This window comes from Archocentrus centrarchus, chromosome 16 (genome assembly GCF_007364275.1).
Source record: "Archocentrus centrarchus isolate MPI-CPG fArcCen1 chromosome 16, fArcCen1, whole genome shotgun sequence".
Lineage (NCBI taxonomy): Eukaryota > Metazoa > Chordata > Actinopteri > Cichliformes > Cichlidae > Archocentrus > Archocentrus centrarchus.
The window spans coordinates 3,360,321-3,382,825 of NC_044361.1; the positions used below are offsets into that span (position 1 = coordinate 3,360,321).

The 22,505-nt window shown below is 40.0% G+C and overlaps 2 protein-coding genes across 3 annotated transcripts in view; both read right to left on the minus strand.

Moving 5' to 3' along the window:
- Nucleotides 1-787: 787 nt before the first annotated feature.
- Nucleotides 788-14,289, minus strand: LOC115794782 (neurexophilin-1). Its single transcript, XM_030750429.1, has 2 exons — nt 14,209-14,289; nt 788-1,690 (listed from the first exon to the last, which is right to left on the minus strand). The coding sequence occupies exons 1-2, from the start codon at nt 14,287-14,289 to the stop codon at nt 902-904; spliced, it is 870 nt and encodes a 289-aa protein (XP_030606289.1). The 3' UTR covers nt 788-901.
- A 5,670-nt stretch (nt 14,290-19,959) lies between these two features.
- thsd7ab (thrombospondin, type I, domain containing 7Ab) overlaps nt 19,960-22,505 on the minus strand; it is a 195,901-nt gene continuing 193,355 nt past the window's right edge. For both annotated transcript variants that reach the window (XM_030750731.1, XM_030750730.1), the window contains one exon: nt 19,960-21,692. In XM_030750731.1, coding sequence (XP_030606591.1) covers nt 21,602-21,692 — 91 coding nt within the window. In that variant the 3' untranslated portion in view covers nt 19,960-21,601. The remainder of the gene's footprint in view (nt 21,693-22,505) is intronic.

The following is a 22,505-nucleotide window of genomic DNA, read 5'->3' on the forward strand; positions in this document are numbered from 1 at the left end:
TCTTCTTCAACTTTTATTTATTGTGACATTTACTTGCTTATGTTTGATCTGTTGCGAGCCCTCCATTTGGTGCCATTTACCGAGCGCCGTCCGTGGCCTTAAACTGCTAAACACACAACACAGAATTAAAATAGAACATACTTTTTTTTTTTTTTTTTTTCTTCTTCTTCTTTCTCTCTCTGTGGCATGACTTGGTGAAGATTATTTTTGACAGCTGCAGTAACAGGAAAATATAGATGGACGTTATTAAGTTGTTTACCACATTCGGGTTCATGCATGGGACATGGATGAGATTCCAACAACAATATCAGAGAGGTACATTCACTCTAACAATCACACCGCGCAAAACAACACCACTCAAAATATGTTTGATTTTTTTCCATTATGCCCTCTAATGCATACTGACAGATTCTTCTTATTTGCATTGACATTTACGTGTTCGCAGTGATTACCAGAGACTGATTGGAGGAGACAGAAAGCATGATTGAGACGGAAATACACCATCAACATAAACAACTAAATTAGCAGGAGAAAACACTGATAAAATTGTTCTCGGGTCTTTGTGTGGAATCCACGATATTTACATAAATACAATCAGCATATTTTTATGGTTGGCTTGAGAATTTCCTTTCGATGTAAGCAGCTATGCATATAAGATGAGTATTGCAAGCCTATAAATGCTTCCCTAAATGCTCTCTTAATGACCTCAGGCTAGGTCTGTTCATTGGAGCAATATCAGTCTTGTGACAAGGATATGTTATTTGTAATAATGCCTGTCGACATCTCAAGTTGGAAATGTCTTGACTCCATTTTCTTTCAAATAATCTGACATTGCTCAGGACCCTGCAGCCTGTCTCTGCATATTTTTTTTTTCCTTCCCCCCCTTTGTCTGGTCATGTGATCACCCAGTAGGGAGGTAGGGGGTGTCACTGTGGTAGTTGTAGTCTGGGCACACCTTCTGCACCAGCTTGTAGTCGGTGCTGTAGAAGGTGATGAAGATGCAGATGACTTTGAAGGGTTTGGAGCACAGCCAGGACACGTGGCTCTGGGTCTGTTCCTGGGGGCAACTCTGCGAGGGGTCGTGGGCACACAGTGAGTTCCTGGTGCCCTTCTCTACCTTTTCGTACTCCACCCTGCAGTTGAACAGCTTGGTCTCTTTGGTCTCCAGGGCCGTCTGCTGCTGCTGCTGCTGGTGATGGTGGTGGTACTGCTGGTGCGGCTGGTGGACCTGGAACTCCACGGCCTTGGTGGGAGGAACAAGTCCCACAGAAACGTTGCCCTGACCGGTCGAGTTGTGTCGAAAGTAGACGCTGAACGTGCCGTTACCGTGATCCACAATTTTGCCAGTGATGAGGAGGTTCAGCTTCACCGTCTTGATGTTGGAATGGAAATCGCCCCAACCAAACATCTTCTTAAACTTTCCAGTCTTGACGATGGGGCGTCTTTTCATCCTTGATCGGGGGTCACGGGGGGCTGAGGTGTTGTAAAGCCATTTCCAGTGCTCCTGCTTAGAGTAAGAGTCTGCTTCATCATAGTTCAGGTCCAGAGAGGTGAAGTTCTCTTTGCCATAGAGGGTTTGGGACAGCAGACGGCTGATGGAGATGGCCTTACTGTTTTCGTCCCAGTAGGCCTTCACTTTGGATTTGGAGCTTTCTCTCAAGTCTGAACTCGGTAAGTCGGCACTGGTGACCTGGAAAATCAAATGAAATGAGCATTAGTTAAAATGTTACACTGAAAAAAAATACTTGGATGTCTTTTAGATGAAACTGAAGTGAATTTTTGCCTCATAATACTCATAAAAATACAGCCGCTGATGTGTTTTTGGGCCCTTTTGCAGTCCCTAATCATTCAATCCAAATGGTCAATAGGAGAACAACTTTCGGGGCGCCTGGGTGGCTTAGTGGTGAAGCCAGCGACCACATACATATGCCGCGTTGCGGTGCAGGCGGCGCGGGTTCGAGTCCCAGCCCGTCGCCAATTTGCCCGTGTGTCTTCCCCTGTATCTTTCCCCCATTTCCTGTCTCTCTCCACTGCCCATAAAAGCTGCTGTGGCCAAAAATGCAAAAAAAAAAAAAAAAAAAAAATAGGAGAACAACTTTCTTTCAAAGTACAATCAATACCTGAAATCAGTTAACAGTAACATATTTTTAGAATTTAACACAAAGATAAATGGAAGAAGATGGATGCGTATACGGTTCCTGTAACGGCCACTTCAGGCTGGCTCCAAAAGCGAGTCATGTGCCACAGACTGTAAGTCCAACCCTACAGCTTTAAAAAGCAGGTTTACAGCCTGGTCCAAAAACAAGGTTTCTGTGGATAATTTCCCCCTTTGTATGAATGATACAGTGAAAGGTACTTCCGGCTGCTCTTATTTCCCAAGGGGCTGCCACAGTGGATGGATCTGCATGTTTGATTTGACACAGATATAACTCCACATGCCTTTCCCTCCTATTTATTCAGGCTTGGGATCAGCTCTAGGAACACACTAGCTTGTGGCTCTCTGAGGCTGTGTTTGCATCTCCTCCTGATCTTGAACCAAGGATCTGACACAGTGGGTGAATTTATTTTTAAAAGATCCATCTGGGTAATCAGGGCCATGCACAAGTGTCCTGATATTGGGACCGATAGCTGTTCTGTTTTGTAGGCCTCGTATCCTCTCGCCTTCTGGATCATTTTTAATGTAATTATCTAAGAAATAAGATGACTTGCTGTGAGTTATAGACCTTTCCAAGAAGTTTGTTAGATCCAGTTAGCAGTGGTGTGTGTCTGTGTGATGCACCTGTGTATGTTATGAAGCTTGCTAGCTAGGCTTGGTAACCTTAGCTGGTATCTTATCTACACTCTTGTCTCTTAAATTAAAAAAAAAAAATGTTTTCCCTTTTAAACAGCATAAAATGATAGAGATCTATCGATATATCATATGAATGTGATAACTGCAGCCTGGCCCATCTTAAATTTTCAGAGCATGCATACATTTGCCTGTGAATAAAAATAAATTTCACGCGAGTCAGACTCGGCCCACAGAGAGATGTCCATTTAAATTAGACTGTCCTCCCAAAAAGGCACCAGTCATTTTCTGCAAATCCCCCAGAACAACATATTTTACATTTTAGAGACAAATCCCTCCAGTGGCGGTTGGAGTTATAAATTTTGCCTGTGAGGAACTAGAGGGAAAATAGTTTGTTGCTGTTTTAACCATGACAGCAAAAGTCTCCGGCAGTCCCCGCTGTAGACAAACCTGATCGAAGTTATAATTTTAATACAAATTAGAATGTTTTCCTAATCTTTCCAAAGCTGACTTTGTGCCTAAACCTTTAAAAGATTTATTTTTCTGCAGTGACTTGTCAAAGAGTTTTGAAAGGCACACAAAAAGCATTTATGCATCGTGTTGGAGGGCATGAACAAATGTCAGATTGGAGGGCTTGTTTAATTACAACTGTCGTGCAGGTATTGCACCAGCTGAGGGTGAAATGCCACGGAGATGTGCATATTTTAATAAATCCTGTAAATATCAGGAATTTGGCAATAGATGGGATATTTTGGGGGCAGGTTATCTGACATGTTTGTATTCAGAATTTGGAAAAGTGATGAAAAACATGTTAGACCAGATAAAAATATTATTTTGTAATTCTCTCTCTATAACATGAATTAATCCTTTGGGGGAGGCCTTTGCAGCTACAGTGGATCCGGCCAACAACACCCTCCATATTACATTCATTGCAGTGGCTGCTGCATACACAAAAAAATTATGATTGAAGATTTGTGGTCAGCTGTTTTATACATGAGATGTTATTTAATACAATCTGCAGTGATGCATTTAATTGCAATCGTGTGAGATTTTAGGGATAAGATATAATTTAATTTATTTATAAGTTGGTCAATTTCTGTGTTTATAGCAGCTGAATCAGCAAACACAATCATTAAGAAAATAAAAATAATAAAAGTAGAATAGCAAAAAAAATGCCTCCATCAAATAGGAGTCGAGTAGAAATGAGCTGAATTCAGCAGAATAAAACGTCACCTATGAAATGAAATAAAATACAGTAGCTCAATAAGTCCAAGATGAAGTGTGAAATAAAAAGCTGACAGTAATATTATAATATAATATAATGAAGTGGCTTTATGACGTCAAATCTCAGAAAATAGAATAAAGCAGTTGAGAGCAGAGTTGTGTTGCGTTGTACAGCGTTAAATATATCCTGCTTTCACCTGCTTCGGGCTCGTGTTTGATCAGCTCAGTGAAGATTGATATCTGCTGTTTGTTCAGCACAGCAGTTGTTATTGTTGTGTTGCTCTAAATTCTTTAACAGTTTGTACTGAAAACAAACTCGGTGCTCCAAATCAGCCGGGAAGCTGCCAATTTTGGAACTTCTGATCAGTTTATGAGAAGTTCAAACACTTTGTGCTCGCTCACGTTGATTGAGACGTTTATTTGTAGAATTTCTATTCTGCTTTGGTTGTTTATTTATTTAATATTAGCTTCCATGCAAGCATAGCCTCTGTGCTTTTTATTATATGACATAAGTGGACGTTCGGTGATTAAATGTTGATCATTTTTTTATGTTAGAAATCACAGATGCATCTTTAATGTTGGTTTTGCCTCATGGCAGGCTGAGGGGATCAATTGGATTTTAATTTCAGTTCCTGTTTGGCTTTCAGGAGTTTTGAAGATGATCATGATACAGGGGTCACTTTTTTTGCATTTGATTTTGATAGTTTCTGTTTTGCCTTCTAAATCAAACAATACTTTCACCCCTCACTCCTCCCTAAAAGCTGAAACTCTCACAGTTAACTTCAGCTCCAGCCAAGATGGCAGAGTCTTTGGCCCACATGATCTGTAGCTGGAGTAAAAGCCATATCCAGGTTTCTGGAGTTGAACCTGTGGAAGCATCGTTAATGGTTTTGGCCCAGTAAACACAGCTGAGGGGTCGGTTGGTACGAGTCCTCATGTCGCCCCCGTCTGCAGCTGCAGACATCAGGCTGGCAGGGGCCCTCGAAACTTTTGGCTTTGCCAGAAACACCGACTAGTCTGGCCCCAACTCACCACTGGTTACTGACTGTTGAAGCTTAACCTCAGGTCATTACTGTAACACTGCTGTGATCATCATTTCAGTTACACTGTGTTTAGACTTTGATCGTTGTGGATGTGTGATATGGTTTCCTGTGTAGCTAAGGGAAGTGCTGAGGTTCAACTGGCTAAAACTCCTGCAGTGATCCATAAATTCCAGCCAGAATTCATGTGGTTATTCAGATGTAGTCCTGTAACTGTGCAGTAATGTGTATTTAAAAAAAAAAAAAAAAAAAAAAACCTGACACGTGTCTTTTAACACACAAAATGTAAATATTGTGTTCAGGTATTCTTAACTTTAGCCGTTCTTTGTGACGGAGTTTATGACTTATCAATCAAGCAGCCTTACTGCTGCTGCTGTTAAAGAATATTATAATGAATACATATCTTTACATGCAATGTTTTTATTAAGCGTAACCTAGGGTTTTTTTTTTTTTTTTTTTTCTTTTTGTAGGGTTGTCCAATATCAGCAGTCTGCCTAGCAACAGCTTTGAGTAGATGTCTGTGCTAACAAGATCAAAATGAGTATCCTTTGCAAATGTAGGAAAACATCAACAAATCCATACGTGTTATCCATCTACAAATACGTCCATCACAAATGGTTTTAATGCTGTGAGAAAGTCTTACAGTGTGTGTGCAACGTCCTAATCAAGATTAAGCCTATTCCTGTCATACATCGAGATGAATGAAGCGCTTCTCGGGCGCAGACGTGATGCAACGGCAGACTATTACCTGCTGAATGTACCCTGAATGGATGATTGATGATTCATTCTGTGTCTCTCCTCTAACAATCACACAGATGAGAGAGCAAAGATTTCCCGCGCACCCCACAGAGGCTTGTGACAGCGATGTCCAAATCCCGTCCGAGGAACGTGACAGCAGATCTATCTGGTCGAAGCGTTTACATTTTGTACCTTCACCCACGATCAATACTCTGAAAATAAGGTCTCCTCTCATTCAGAAAGTTCACCGAATGACTTTGTTGTAGTGTAAGCTGGAGTTCGTGCAGCGCTCTGAGTAAAGTGCGAGGACTGAGATCTTTCTCTGAAACTCCTGTTTATTTTATGCACTTGGATTCAGAGTGGAGGAGTCTGAAAGGATGGCCTGCAGTTGTTTTGAAGAGGCCTCGATGATGAATGACCTGATGTGAACGAAGCGTTACTGGCATTGTGATCTTTCTGCCTCTCTGAATAGAGGAACATAGCCTGAGCATTTTTTTTAAAAGCAGCATGATACTCCAGAGTCAAATCAATACCTTCGTATTCAGCCGAGGTTCAAAGGTAGCAAAACCTTTGCTCTAGTTAGTTTTAATAAGTATAAAGGGAAAATGCAAGAAGCTCACAGCAAGATGTTTGTAGTGACAAGGTGAGGAGAGAAATATGAATTTCAGCAGTTTCCCGGTGCAGTGGGGCAGTTAAACCGTATTAATGAACAGCCCTTTTTGTCTTTCATTGCTGGAAACAAAAGTCTGTCATTGGTGGTGCATTGTAAAAAGATAAAGTGAGTGTGAGGATGAGGGAGACTTTCTTTCCAGGATTTATTGGCACCATTATAGTCAAACATAAAGCTCCTTAGGATGTAAAAGTTCAGTGAAATAGTATCTTGCAGACTGTCAGCCAGGGAGCTGTAAAGTCTATTATGCCATCACAGTTCAGTCCTTTTTCTTTGGTCTGAGAATATTTTACGTTTGCTCTTGTTTCAGTTGTTAAGTTTAAAAGCACCAATGTTTTTCTACCTAATAATAATAATACAGCAGGTAAAGTAATGCATAACCTCATATTTTTAATTTTTATTTACTTTTTAAAACATTGCGTGTTAAAAGGTCAAGTACTAAACTGAACCTGTTATGTTTTTCATTATTTTCGGGCATATTTATACATACTGTTACAAAGGTGGCTGTTCATATGAAAGTTTTAGTTGATGAGGTCAGACTATCCCTGCGAGCCAAAAACTCGGACTGCTCGAAACACTTAGTTTGGAGGCTGTTTGTTCTACTCTCACTTCTGATGTCGTAGAGAGTGGATCTCTTATAGAGCGCAACAGGGACCGCCCACTTTTTTAAGGGCTTCAGTTTCTCCACTGACGCATCAGAAAGTCCTCAGTTTTAAGCCTTGCCTGAAGTCAAACAGGTGACTCATGACCATAAAAAGATATGATTCTGATTTAAAACACAAAAAAAAAATGGAAAGGAAGGACTTTTTTTTTTTAAAAGGCAAAGGTATATGACAGAATTACATAATTACAAAGGTACATGCTTACATTTAGTAATGAACTGCTCATCTTATAACCTATTCCAAATCTCAGATTTTACAGTGAATGACTTGCAGCCTTTATGAGTTTAATCCTTTTCATTATTGTAATGTTTATATGGTTAGTAACATTGTAGCGGTTGCGCTCACTTAGCAGCCCGACTTTGTTGGATTTAAACATTTCCATTCCATTTTTGAATTTAAGAGTGAAGGTAGAGGAGTTCTTTTTGCTGAAACTGGGTTGATAACAGACGTACCATCGTTTCACAATGGCACAGCTTGCCGTAAGTCTGCTTTGGCTGGTTACGACGTTATGGGTCACATCAAAATCCCTATGAAGAATATGAAATGCTCTCAGCACAGAGGAGCTGCCGTTGAGATCTTCTGTTCAGGAGAGAGAGCCAATCAAAAGAGCGCTGCCTGAAAGGGGACAGGTGCTAAATCAGCTTGTTTCAGACTGTGGATGAACTGAGAGTAAATCATTATTTTCAGCTGGGAAGCATACAAAGATACTTCAGAGTTCAAGAATAGAAGTATGTACTGGAAATGAGCGGAGCAGGTCCCCTTCAAGGCATGCAAGCAGTATTTGAATTTTTGTAATTTCTATGTGCATATATAATATAAGTTTTACAATTAGGGGGATGCTGACTGTGAAGTTCTTTGCTGATATGATAAAGGCTTAAAAATGTAATGCGGCCAATAATCATTAATTGATCTTTTTCTGTATATTTTTTTTGATGATATAAATAATTCTTATTTATAAATGTATAAAGACTGTGTTAACATTTACTCAGAAAAGATCGGATGTGCCACAACTGAAAAATGTCAGAAAACAGACCCTATTGGTGCATCCCTAATAAATACAGTGTCATAAACAATAAAGTCATCAAGCCAGTAGCTTGTATCAGACAGTGTATGAAATTGGAGTCTGCATTAAATGAATAAGCATTGCACAACACTAAAAACACAGAATTGTAAATGAGTACAAATACGTCCTCTTTAAGGAAAACCAGGAAGTTGGTCAAATTCAAACTAAGGCCAGTTTAAACATGAATTTGCTTGAAGATGCTTCCAGTAGTAAAGAAAATGAATTAATTGAGTCTAAATGACCTTTGGCCAGTAATCCAAACTGTAAAGCCCATTAATTTTTCTATTCTGAGTTGTTAAAAGACTGTAGTCTCTAATGATCAAATGAAATATCATTTTCAGAGTGCAGTAATTACTGGTGCTTCTCAGTTACAGAGTTTCAGTCTCAGTGGAGTCCCAAAACCAGATCAAGGGATATTAGCAAACTGCTTGGTTAAATGCCTGTCTAGCTAATAATTCAAAGTGTGCGTGTGTGCGCCTGCGTGCGCCTGCAGCATTTTCCGGAGTAAATGTAAAGAATATTTTCCAAACAATGAAAATCCATGTGGGTTTAGGATCTTTATCATTTCTTCAACCAGGAAATTAAATTGCACTCAGTGTGTTGAAAAGCTTCATGATTTCCTGCAACTTCGTGTTTTGAATAATTTTCTAAGAGGATGTGTCACTGGAATCAGATTTTTATTTTATTTTTATTTAAAAAAGGGATTGCTTTACTATTTTCCTCCAAGATTATCAAAATTACATAGCGCATCTGAAGTGTGTGCCCAGTCATCGTCAGACCTAATTCCTTGTTGTGGAAACTCTGCTCTGTTGTCACAGCGTTATGTCTGGTCCCCAAACTGTGACATGCAATTAGCTTTCATCTAAAGCACCTGACAGTCTCTGGATTAGAGCACTCGGAGGCACATTCATAGAGACCCCACTTCACGGATTAGAACCCAACCTGTAATCCAGCCCGGGGAGATTAGGCAGATCAGAGGCAGTCCTGACTAAAGCAACGTTTATATCCAGAACACCCCGACTGACTGCACCAACACTCAGAGGGCCAAGATTTACCTCTCCTTTGCTTTAAAAAACATGCAAGTGGGGCACAAAGAGCGTGTGCTGGATGCATGAATGTGCCTGAAAAAGAGAGCGCAGAGAAGAGAGCGTGAAACTAGAAGAAAGGGACAAACAAACATGGCAGCGTAAAGGTCAACATTCACACTGTGATGGTTCCGGGTTTAACAGATATTGGTTTGTCACTATTGTATTCTGTAAAATATTAAAGTGACAAATAACATTGCACATGGCTAAAGACGGAATTTATTTTGCCTTTTATTAATAGCAAAGCAGTAGTTCACAACCCTAAAACGAAGAAGCGCCCACTTGAGACACTTTGAAATAAACTTTGAGTTAAGTACTTTTTTAGTGATGAGAAACGGCCAGACTATCAGATATTACATGAAAGAAAATCAAAATTAGATCCAAATCTGAAAAAATGAACACATTTGTCTTCCTTTGTTCCCCTTCAGATGAATGCTGTGACCCATTTAGAGGGTCCTCAACCCGAGCGTGGAAACTATCACAGTAAAGGACTTTAAATCTTTAAGTCCAACATAAAATTAAAGATGTTCATTAAATGTTGTCAAATACTGACTGTGAACCAAAATAAGCTTTTTATATAGAAATTGGTCAAATATTATTAATCAAATAATCTCCAACCATTTTGATCACCGTTGAAGCCAAAACATTGATTGTTAAATACATTTTTAAACTAATTTGAAAATGTTAGCTTAAATTTTGTAAAATGCTTTTAAATATAACTAACAACCACAAAAATACACATGAAAAAGAATACCTGTAAAATACCCATAACCATGCGTTTGTGATCCGAATCTATCAAAGATGACCGCTCCCAGTAGTGCTGGGTAAGGCCGTCTCCCCTAAAGGACAAAGTGTGGTAATATTTTAAATTAAAAAAAAAAAAAAAAAAGTTTTTTTTTTTGTTTTGGGATCTTTTTAATCTAAAAAAAAGAATCTAATAAAATTTACAAATATCACTGAAAATAGTTTGTAAATATACAATAAATGATTCAGTCCACAAAAAATGTTTGAATAATAAAAAGTAAAAACAACATAGAACTAGCAGTGAGACAGAATTATATCAAGAACAAGTAAAGAAAAAAAAGATGCATTATGTTCACATAATTGAACCAAATGATTACCTTCCATAGCAGTTAGCACATGGAAGAAAACAAAAACCACAGATCCGTATTTTCAAGATATTTTAATTGGCGGCTATTGACTTCCATACTTCATGTATGTAATATGATTAAATGTTAGCAAACACTTAAAGAGTGGGTCTCATATTTTACATTTTCCTTCTTGCCAACATCCTTGTCCAGAAAATATAAAAAAAATCCACTCATTTCTCTCTTTATTGCACTGAACACAAACTGAACTTTATTTTGTAGCTGAAAATGGCCGGGATAGATGCTGACGAGGGCAGAGTTTGAACTGGAATAAAATTATTTTATTCAAAACTTTAAAACCGAGGGATATTGCTTATCAGCAGCTTTAACTGTTTACCTAAGAACTGCAATTTCATAAAGTTTGAGGACTCAGGAGAGTGAAGCTTTGTCTGCAATATCTGTGTAGCTTCTGTGTTTCCCATAATTTAAACCATTTAAACCCTCCCTGCTTTTCTTCCAAACTTCCTTGGTGGAGGCTAAAAATGTTTTTTTTTATATATATATATATATATATATATATATATATATATATATATATATATATATATATATATATATATATATATATATATATATATGAAATAAAGTCAAAGCCTTGTGGAAAAGCTGCAGTAAATTAATTTTTGAAATGTATAATAAATGCAGTGTTTGCATTCAGAGATACTATATCTCTGTCGCTTTCAAATGCTTTTATTTCACAGCCCAACTTTTCGTCTTACAGTTTGTTATGCAGGAGCCCTCACAAAAAAAAAAAATAAAAAAAATAAAAAAAACTCATTTAACTGTCTGTTAATATAATTCCCAGATTCGGCATATGAGGCAGAATCCCTCAACAAGATAACGCAAACAGCATCGCTATGCACAAGTCCTTTAGGAAATGACTCTGATTGCCAGATGCAGCATATAGGCAGGCTGTTGGACAACTTAAATGCTATCTACTCTTGGCGAGGCTGTGATAAGGCGCAGGCGTCCGCTTTTTGAAACAGGAAGATAAACAACCCCCCCGTTCCCTCAGGAGCTTGGAGGATATTCTATGGGGCCGGACCCCCGAACAGCCAACAAATTCCACCTTTAATAGAACTACCGGAGGAGCCAGATGACTCTGCGGTGGGCTGTACACAAAACCTTGTGAGGAAGAATGAAAGTGTGTGTCAGTTTTCATTTACCTGAATGCTGCGGCTGCTGCTGTGACTGCTGTGCGGGGAGGATTTGTGGGGACGACAGTTCTGCTTTAACAGAGTGAGAATGGAGAGCGGCCGGCCTGATGGCAGATGTGGGTTTCCACTTTGCAATCTTTATTAGGTGCTGTGAGTTCAGCTGCTGCTTAACAGATATTGATTTATCATTATTCTATTTTAATGAATAACAAAAAAAATTGATTTTTTTTTTTCTGCACTTGTCTTTTATTAATAGCTGTGGTTGTTGTGGTTCACCCTGCCTTAAAACATTAGCTCCTAACCTTAAAATGAAGCAGTTCATACTTGTGATGCATCTTTGAATTGCGAGCTGTTCGAGACGTCTCAGATTTTCATTTAAATATTTTTAGCGGTGAGAAACAAAAAGCCAAAAGAATTATATAAAAATGAGAATAAGTGAAGTTGTCTTCTGCAGAGAGATGCTGCGACCTGTTGGCCAGGCCACCAACCCAAGATTGGAAATGAGAAGAGCTGTACCACTGGTTTCAGCCAATACAAATCAGGACTCTATAACATCTATAATCTATCATATTAAAATGTTAAAACCCAACAGAAAATTACAAGATGATCATTAGATGTTAAGTATTTATATAGAGTTTGGAAAAGTTTTGAAAAGTGAGCCCTGCAGCTTTATTTTCTTTTTAAATTTAAGGTATTAAAGTGATGCTCTTATGCAGAGAAGCTTAAAATATGAGGAGCTATTAAGGGGTTAGCGTTTGGCTCAAGGACATGTGGATGTTGTAGGATCAGACTTGTGACTCTTCAGGTGTGAGACTGACTAGCCTCAATAAAAGCTTATATTTAATCTAATTTATGACTTTCAGTTGCTGTGAAACAGACACCTCTAGCACAAGACTCCCACCAGTTGGTTTATGAAATATCTTCCATTTAGAGCCACTTTTCTGTGTTTGACAGTAGACGGAAGAGTAGCGTAAGAGTCCTTAGAGTGTTGATGCTGTCTTTGGAGTATTTTCCAACTGGGCACTTGTCGTCATAGTCATTTACAGTGAATTTAACTCGTCTCGTCTTGTGAGGTCCCTGTGTAGTTGAGCTGATGGACCAGCTGAGGGCATTTGACGCCCACTAAGAGTTTAGATCTGTTTTCTCCCAGTGATATCAAAGTGTTACCTGAGGGGGGTCAGAGATGATGACAAATCACAAAGTGTGTCAAGACATCACAGGCAGCTGTGGATGGAGCTGAGTCCTATCACTGCAGCACTGCTTTGAGAGGCCAGGGCACAATTATTACCATGACTTCTGAGGAGGATAAATACTATACGCGGACAGACTGCGGGATTTTTTTTGGGGGGGGGTTGAAGAAGAAGAAGGGGGGGAGAATCTAGCCACCAGTTTTCCAACTTACCCAGAGGAAAAATGCATAATCATATTATTTCACACACGACTTGGTTCAAAGGCGGCCAAAATAAGTTTGTGAGGTTCCCATGGGTCTGTCAATCTGTTGAAGGAGCTGCAGGCAAAAGCTTAGGATGCACCAAGTACGAAACAATTATGATCATCCCATTAAAGCATAGCGAAGCAATTTGGCAGCTCAGTCTGGGGAAAAAAAAACACACTCCTGTCAAGTGATGCTGTGAGATCAGCTCACACTATCATGATACTATTGTACGTATATCTCACATACTTAATGATTGTTTGTCTTTACATCATGACGAGGGGGGGGGCGTGTTTGTTAATGTTGTTACTTCTGAAACTGAAGAATTGTTGTTTTTCCTTTAAAGCAGGAAGGGCTCCGTAAAGCCAAAAAAAAAAAAAAAAAAAGTGGGAGGGGTGAAATGATTAGTGCGCTTAGTCAGCTGTGAAATTGAGTTTATGGTTTTCAAGACGGTGAATTCAATTCGATAATGGGTATTAAGTTGTAGAGAATAATTAATAGTAATTGACTTCTTTCCATCACTATGCAAATTAAACACAGATAACACCACGGGAGCTTTTTAAGGCCAGTCAAGTTTGTGGGGATTAAGTTTATGGAATTTTTGTTGGAGAGAGGAGTGGCTCCTGTTCTGCTTTGATTGCTTTGTTGACAGATTTATCAGCGGGTGAGGGGTTACTGTCTCTTCAAGGATTAAAGGAATTGGGTTGTCACAAACTGTCAAGGCATTGACTTGGGAGCATTCTGGTATGTTTGCCATAATGGGCTCAGGCTGTTCCCCGCCGTACTGCCAAATATATTCTTATTGGACCGCAGCTGTAAACAGGGGGTGGGGGGTGCAAAGGAAGGATTGAATGAATAGTGCTGAGGGAGAAATATCCAGCGGGTGGATTTGTCAAGATGCAGATTTGGATTTGGAGAGCTTGTTCATGCTGAGATTGGTTAATTCATCGTGATGTTAATGAGTGAATGCATAGATGTGTTAGAAATGGAGCTTCCCAGGACTTAAAAACTGCACTATAACACAGATCACATGTGTTGGAAATGGAAGGAAATATTATCCTTCGATTGGTCACATTATCAGACGGCAACATGAACTCAAAATGATCAAGTCCAGCTTGGGGGACTCATTTGTAGAAATGTCTTTATGAACACTGCAAACATTAATTAAATGGTGTTCAAATCAAAACGACATTTAACTCACCAGAGAGATGACTGACAACAGCATGGCGGCAGCCCACAGACATGTGGTCTTCATGCCTCCTCGTGGAGCGTCTCTCCTCATGCCAAACAGTCCTTGATCTTCTCAGCTGTTGCAAACAAAAAAGAGAGAATCTCCTTCTGACTGAGCCGTTATCAGTTGCCAAACTTGAGGTGGAATAAAGAGTGAAGAAGACGGTCCAGAGGTGCGGGAGAGGAGAGCAGGCTTCTCCAGTTCATTCAGGAAGGGTCAGATGTCTGCTGTTAAAACGCTTCAAGTGAGTACCAGGGTGTTTTCTGACGCAGGGTTTGGAAGAAGCTGCGGTGGGGAACGGAGGTGTTTGTACATCTGAGTGTGGAGGGATGTTTTATATAGCGCGCTCTGAGGTTCAGAGAGAGAGAGAGAGAGTGGGGGAGTGGAGGGGAAGGGACAGAGAGAGAAAAGATGGAACGAAGAAGGGGGAGGGAGAGAAGAGAATGGGGGAGCAGAGAGGGAGGTTCACACTTCTGAGAAGCAACTTTTAACATCATCAAGGGCTGACATCTAGTGGGCAGTCAGCTGCAGTGGATCCTTCTTCTTCTAACTGTACAGCAAACCCAGTGAGATTCAAGAACAGTTCTGTTTGTGTGCATCCTGCACTCGGACCTCCAATTAAGTATTAAAAAGTGCCAATCAAGTATTTATACATCAGCCCTGAGGCAACTGTTTGTTGTGATTTGGTGCTATATAAATAAAATTGAATTTAAAACTACATTTTAACACTGTTGGCACTCTATAATGCTCAAAATACCAATTCATCACTAAGACCATGAAGATATTGTTTTTAAAATTACATGAAGGTACTACACAGTGGTTTCCATTCATAAAAGTCCATAACACCACGTCATTGCACATTCTAAAGCACATATAATCATTGCAAATGCGCTGGGGAAAAAAAAAAATACCACAAATTTGTTTAGTCTGCACTTGGAGAAAGTTTGCAACTTCCGGGAGGTTGAAGCTGGAGAGGTTGATATCCTAACGTTTAATCAGCAGGACGGTCCGACTCTAAAATAATTAGATCCAGTAAAGCAGCTTGATAGCATCTACAGCAGACGCTCCCTGTCCAGGAAATGCCCGTGTCCTTTAAGCTCCACGCCCCCAGTTTGTAGGGCAGGTTATCAGTTTAAAAAGTCTCCCTCAGATCCACAGATGACATCTTGTTGGACACAAACCAAAACCTCAGGACTGATCATGTCTAATTATTCCTACTGATAATATTAATGTCTGTATTTCCACACTGATACAATTCTTGTGTTGTTATTGCCCATAAAAAAAAAAAATGAGTGCTTTCAGTCTTTGGAAGTGTTTCCAGTGGAAGTGGAGTGAAACAAATCCACAGTGCTCATTCTGAAGTTAGTAAGAGGCTTCAGCCGGCAGACTTAAACCAAAATCATGCAGATATATACAGTGTGCTGCAGAGGGCAGATAGGAATACAAAGGGGATTTTGTACTAAAATGCAGAAACTTTGGAAGATCCTTAGGTTATTTAATTAAAGGCTTCTTATCTTATTAACTTTAGATAAACCAAATTTTGCCCCCGTTACTTACATTAAGAGGACGTCCCTTCCTCCCTCTGCTCTGTTCATAGGGGCAGACAGAGCTACATTTACATGATGTCCATGCTGTCTGTGTATTGTGTTGAAGAGGTATCAACTAAAGTTTACTTGAAGCTGAGCTGTACTTTGGAGTAATAGCATGGTGCAGCAAGTCAGTGGCTCAACACTGGCACAGAATTCATGCTATCATACTGAGCCCACTTATTCTGGTTGCTAGAAGAGCACAAAGTGTTTAGTTAAAAGAAAAACAAGAAAATAAATAAACGAACAGTTTGAATAGAAGTCGTCTTTCAAAACAACAAAAAATTACTTAAAATGTAAATTGGAGAAAAGCTCTACAGGCAATTCAATAGAGATTTAAAAAAAACAAACAAAACCTTTTTAAAAACCTTCTATAATGACGGCTTCACCTCTTGCTGCTGATGGTCTTTTATTGTAGTGAATAAATCTAATGGAAACGCCAAATACAGCTGCTTTGTTATTAAGAACTGGTAAAATGAACGACAACATTTTCCTTGAATATTTTCAGCAAATGCACCAAATATGTATTAATACCCAACTGGAAATAGTACTCAAAGAAAGCCCAATTTAGTCCTACTTGAGTAATGTTTGCAATTACCTGAACATGCAGCTGTTAAAGAGAATTATTGAGGCTTTTAAACAAAGAAATCATTTCTGCGTCATCTGTTATTTCAGATTTATGTCTTCGGTATGAACGGACTCTGGGTTCAGAGTCGTGCCGCTGTCAGCTAACTGCAGATACATGAAACTGGATTTAACCCCTCTCTGCGGTTGTTGATTTGGGCCAATTTTCTGCCCGATTTTACATTTCCTCCATTTAATGCTTCATAACTAATGTAACGCAGTTTCTCACAGAACCACGGGAAATGAAAGCGGACGGCTATTAAATTTACAACCATAATTTCCATAATTACTTATCTCTATGAAAATATAAGACACTGAATGCACAGTTTAATTTAAATAAAAGTCTTAGAATAAAATGAATACATTTTAAATTGTTAAACTCTTTAAATTTATTATTTATGGATTTAAACAGATAGGAGTTTGCATTTGAGAAATTTCTTTGTGTTCATGGTGCGGAAAAACTTTGTTGTAATTTAGAAAGTGTGCTCTAGATTAGACAGTGTGTCCACCACAGAGAACATCTTTTCTACCAAAAAATGCAGTGTTCTCTGCACTCTTTCACCACATTTATGTCTCTGCTTTACTCCACTTACCTTTTGTCATGCATAGGCAGTATAAACCAATCAGGCATAACATCATGACCACCTGCCTGATATTGTGTTGGTCCACCTTTTGCTGCCAAAGCAGCCCTGACCTGCTGAGGCATGGACTCCAGTAGAGCCCTGTGGGTGTGCTGTGGTATCTGCACCAAGATGTTAGCAACAGATCCTTTTAAGTCCTGAAAGCTGCGAGGTGGAGCCTCCATGGATCAGGGATGTTTATCCAGCACATCCCACAGATGCTCGATTGGATTGAGATCTGGAGAACATGGCGGCCAAGTCAACACCTCAAACTCATTGTTGTGTTCCTCAAACCATTCCTTTGCTTTGTGGCAGGGTGCATTACCCTGCTGAAAGAGGCCACAGCCATCAGGGGATACCGTTTCCATGAAAAGGTGTACATGGTCTGCAACAATGCTGAGGTAGGTGGTACGTGTCAAAGCAACATCCACATGGATGGTTGGACCCAAGGTTTCCCAGCAGAACATTGCCCAAAAGCATCACACTGCCTCCGGCAGCTTGCCTTCTTCCCATAGTGCATCCTGATGCCAGGTGTTCTCAGGTAAGCGACACACACACACACACACACACACACACACACACACACACACACACACACACACACACACACACACACACACCCGGCCAGCCATGTGATGTGAAAGAAAATGTGATTCGTCAGTCCGGGCCAGTTCTGATGCTCACATGCTCATTGTTGGTACTTTGGGCAGATGATAGGAGTCAGCCTGGGAACCCTGACTGGTGTGCAGCTATGTAGCTCCATACACAGCAAACTGTGTTGTGACACCTTTCTATCAGAACCAGCATCAACTTTTTCAGCAGTTTGAGCCTCAGTAGCTCGTCTGTTGGATCGGACCACACGGGCCAGCCTTCACTCAATAATCCTTGGCCACCCATGACTCTGTCACTGGTTCACCACTGTCCCTTCCTTGGATCACTTTTTGATAGATACTGACCACTGCTGACTGTTTTTCCTGCTTCTGACACATCAGCATTGAAGACAAATGACAAAATGATGCCCGTGGCTGCAGAGGACTTCGGTCCTATAGAAATCTATAGGAAAATGGCCTTTGGCCCTGACCCCAATTAAAACTTTCCTGATGAGTTTATATGTTTTATACCATCTATGGTTTTATTAAAGATGAATGTAGTTGCCTTGAAATCACCCATTGGTATGTGAAGGGCAGAGGGCTGTTTTTTCTATAGATTTGTATGGATCCAGAGGTCTTTTTGCCACACAGGGAGCGCCCACTGGTGGCCATGAGAAAGAATGCATTTTTTTTTTTTTTCTTTTCCCTGAAGCTCCCAAGGACTGCAGATGAAGGCTAAATCTGGCATATTTACATGATGTGCTCATGCTAATTAATATGTGCTGTCCTTTTAAAATAAATATAAACATTCATACTTTTATCCAGAGCATGGTGAAACAGACATGCACATAGAGAGGAGCAGAAGAAAGACTGGTCAAGTAAATATATTTACTCATTCACTGTAAGTCCAATAAGTTTCCCAACAAATATTAAATTATGTAAGACGTAAACATTTCAGGATTTCTGTAAAAGCAGCCAAACAAACGGAAACCTCTGCATCTGAAAAATTAAGCCTGTGTGGAAGTAGCAAGAACTGCAGTTCCTCGACGGGCCACGTGAAGTTGGCTCTAAATCATAGTACATCATAGATGGATGAAGCTTCCTTGATGTCACTCATTCCTGCTTCACCATCATCATCTCGGTGTTCTGAAACCTGATGTGATGAGAGAGGGCGAGTCTGACTGTGAAACTGTGCATGTACCCCAAATAATCCTCCTTTCTGAGAGAGTATGATCTTTTATTCAATGTGACCTGAAATGAGTGGAACCTGCTTTGATGTATGGTCCGAAGACAAGTGGCACTGACAAAAAGACAGGAGGCTGAGCTGGAGATGGCAGAGCTGAAGATGTTAAGATTTTTGTTGGGAGTGACCAAGAAGGGACAGGATTAGAAATGAGTACATCAGAGGGACAGCTCAGTTTGTGCAGTTTGGAGATAAAGTTAAAGAGGCAAGACTGAAATGGCTTGTGCAGATGCGGGATAAAGGATGTTGAATATGGAGCTGCCAGGCAGGAGGAAAAGAGGAAGACCACTGAAGGTACATGGGTGTAGTGGAGGAGGACGAGCAGAGGGCTGGGTGTGACAGAAGAGGATGCTGGAGATAAAAATGAGATGGAGACAGATGATCTGCTGTGGTGACCCCTAAAGGACCCGAAATGAGCGACAGAGACCACAAACTGGAGAGGAAAGTGGTCATAGGTCAAATCAGACTTTCTCCCGTAGATTCCTTTTAGGACCAGAGGTCTTTTTGCAACAGGTATTGCCCCCTGGTGGCCAATAAAAAGAATGCCAGTTTGAGGTTGTGGAAGCAACTCCCAACTGACAAAGCAGTGAGTAAAGGTGGCTAAATCCATCTCATGTGTACAGGTTATTACTCGTGTTTAGTGTATTACTGCCATTATAGTGCTGGGAAAGCGGTGATGGCTGTGATGATGGCGCTCTAGTACAAAATTCAGTTTCCAGCTCCTTTAATGTCAGATTTGATCTTTTTTTTTTTTCCAAAGTGAACTCAAAAACGACTCCGTAACTTTGTGTGTTCACAACCGTGTCCGCATTTATTGTCAGTATTTCTTCCCATACATATAAACAACCTATACAAAATGCCGACTCTTCATTTTCTGCTTCTTTTTGCTTTCCTTTTTTTTTTTTTTTTTTTTTTTTTTGTTTGTCACAACATACAACTGGCATCATGATAACAACAATCAGGAATATCATACACCCAATTTTGCAATAGTCAAACTAAACATTTTCTGTGCAATACAAAATAAATGTACACATACTTTGATCTTTTTTTTTTTTTTCTCCAAAAAATAAAAAAATCGCTGTTATTTACAAAATCCAACAAAAAGAAGTAAACATTCGCCACACCAGTTTGCTTTTACGTTGAACTCGGAAGCGTGTTTTCTTATTAACATGTTGTTATACTTTGTTTGTACAGTTTTCTTTTTAATATTTCATCTCTGTGTAGTGTGAGCACCTATAATACTTACTACGTGAAAAGGTTTCAGAACTGATTCGAACCGTCGACCTAACCTTGAAAGCAAATTTAGTATATTTTTATTTTTTTTTGTCTAAACATACTGTAGTATTGATGTATGCCCCATTCAAGTATTAAAACTGTATTACAGGACTGTTAGTATTCAGTTATCATCAGTAAGGCAGAAAAGACATTTGGATGACATGAATGATTTTAAATTTTGCAGTATCTTTTTTTTTTTTAATTACTCACTGCAAAATGTGAATGTTTGCACACATGAACTGTTATATGTAAAGATTAAAAAAAAAAAAGCCTGAATTTTGATATTTAAAAAAGGTTTTAGAGCAGGCGATGAGTTAATACCTGCTGATATCGTAGTTGCATCTGGGCAGAAATAAAGTGGTGACACCAGACGAAATCTACAAACCACAAAAGCAACTTTACTACAACCAAAAAGTCTGTTGTGAGAAATAAAATCTATACATATATTTACTGGAGATTCACGCCTGTTCTGTTGGACGCGACGCGTCTAAACGTCCCTTCCTGTCGCTGTTGTTTCGCTCGTCATGTTCTCGTGTTGACTGAGGCGCTTCCTCTGCTGTATTATTATTTTTTCTGTCTGTGGAAGAGGCAGTGTTTTATGGCAATATAAGACAGAAGTCACATGTGCATATCATGCTGCACTAATATAGTGCAATGTAGTGCCTGAAACAAAGCAAGGGTGGAGGCAAGCAGGCAGTAGTTTCCATGAACAACTGATTGCAGGCTACTCCTCCATCAGCATCATACAGATTGGTTTATCCCACAAACACAGGCCTGTGTGCCTCCGAATCAAGCGGGGGAAAAAAAAAAGAGAGCGAAGTAATGCCTCCCTTTTGTTCAAGACTGTAAAAGAGATTTGAGTCAAAACCCAGTTGAGGATTGAGAAAAAGGAATCCAAACCTTTTTATGGAGATTTTCCCTCTCCCTCCTCCTCTTCCCTGCGGTGACTTTTGGCAACGTACGAACCGTCGGAGCATCCTAAGCCTCCAGCTACTCAGCATTTTTAGGGACAAGCAGAAAAGGCGCGGGGGAAGAGCTGGAGCCTGTGCTGCCATGTTCAAAGACAGCAGGAGAGCTGGTTCTGTCTTCTGCACCCAGCATTTCCTGTGTCTCAAACAAGTCTGTTAATGCAGGAATACTGGTGTGTAGGGGGCAGGGGAAAAAAAAAAAGGCATTTCTTTGAACACGCTGGAGGTCATGATGGTTCTCGCAGAAGAAAATATTTAAGAAAACAAAAGAGGAGTGAATGAAGCTCTACTTGAAATGGTTAAACCCCACCAGTGTCTCTGCTAAGAGGATTTTCTGTCATTTCTGTGCTCCGTGACGTGCCCGTTCACTGCAAACATCCATGGCCCTCGCTGTAATGGCGTGATGAAGTGGGTCTCTATGACAGGTGAAGTGCTCGGTGAAGCGGCTCGTGGAGGACTACATGTCCGTGTCCCCGTCGTAGGCGAGAGTCAGAGGTTTTAGTCGGTTATTCTGCTGTCTCTGTCTCTGAGGTCTCTTTGGCTTTTTGCTGTATGAAAAGATTAAAAGAGTCAGAAACACAACTGTACTGTAACGTGACACGCTTTATGCTTCGGGTAAATATGGTGGTAATTATGAAACATACAATGCAGGTGGGATAATATCACAAACAGGAGAGGGAAACTGCTTTTGAAAATTTTGATATAAATGTGCTTTGTGTCCTAGTTTTTATTTGCAGATGTAGATTTTTTCTTTTTGTTGTTTTTAATTTGAAAAATAAAGTTAATAGTGAAGCTTCCTAATTATTTCTAGTCAACAAGTTAACCATGAATAAACTATCAAGAATCTAAAGATAGAATTAGTCTCTACTGTTCTAAATCCTGTGAAAACAACAAAACAAGACCTCTTAAAGGACATAAAATTAGTTTACTCATGTGGCAGTCATTTACTTTGGAAGGGGCGTGGCTTGTTTTGACGACTCCCTGAAAGTCGTTCTGACCACTAGCATCGCACGATTTCATTCATTTTTGAAGAAGAGGCCCGAGTTACAGGGAGCCAAATCTGGTGATCAGGGTGGGGGGGCAACAAGTTGTTCTCCTGTGGCCAAAATACTCAATTCGCTGTGAGCCGGCACAGGATGGCACACACCGTAGCTCCTCAGGTGGTTTGTGGTGAATGTTTTCCCTCAGATGTTAAAGCAGGACTCCGGGGGTTATAGCCGGAGACCCAGCTCAGACTATCAGTGATGATCGCTGACGTTAAAGAGAAGCCAGTTTGAAAAATGACCGGACTGATGATTCAAACGCAGCAGCTGCACTGAAAGCAGTCCAAACACGAGAGAACTAATCACCTAACTCTGGAT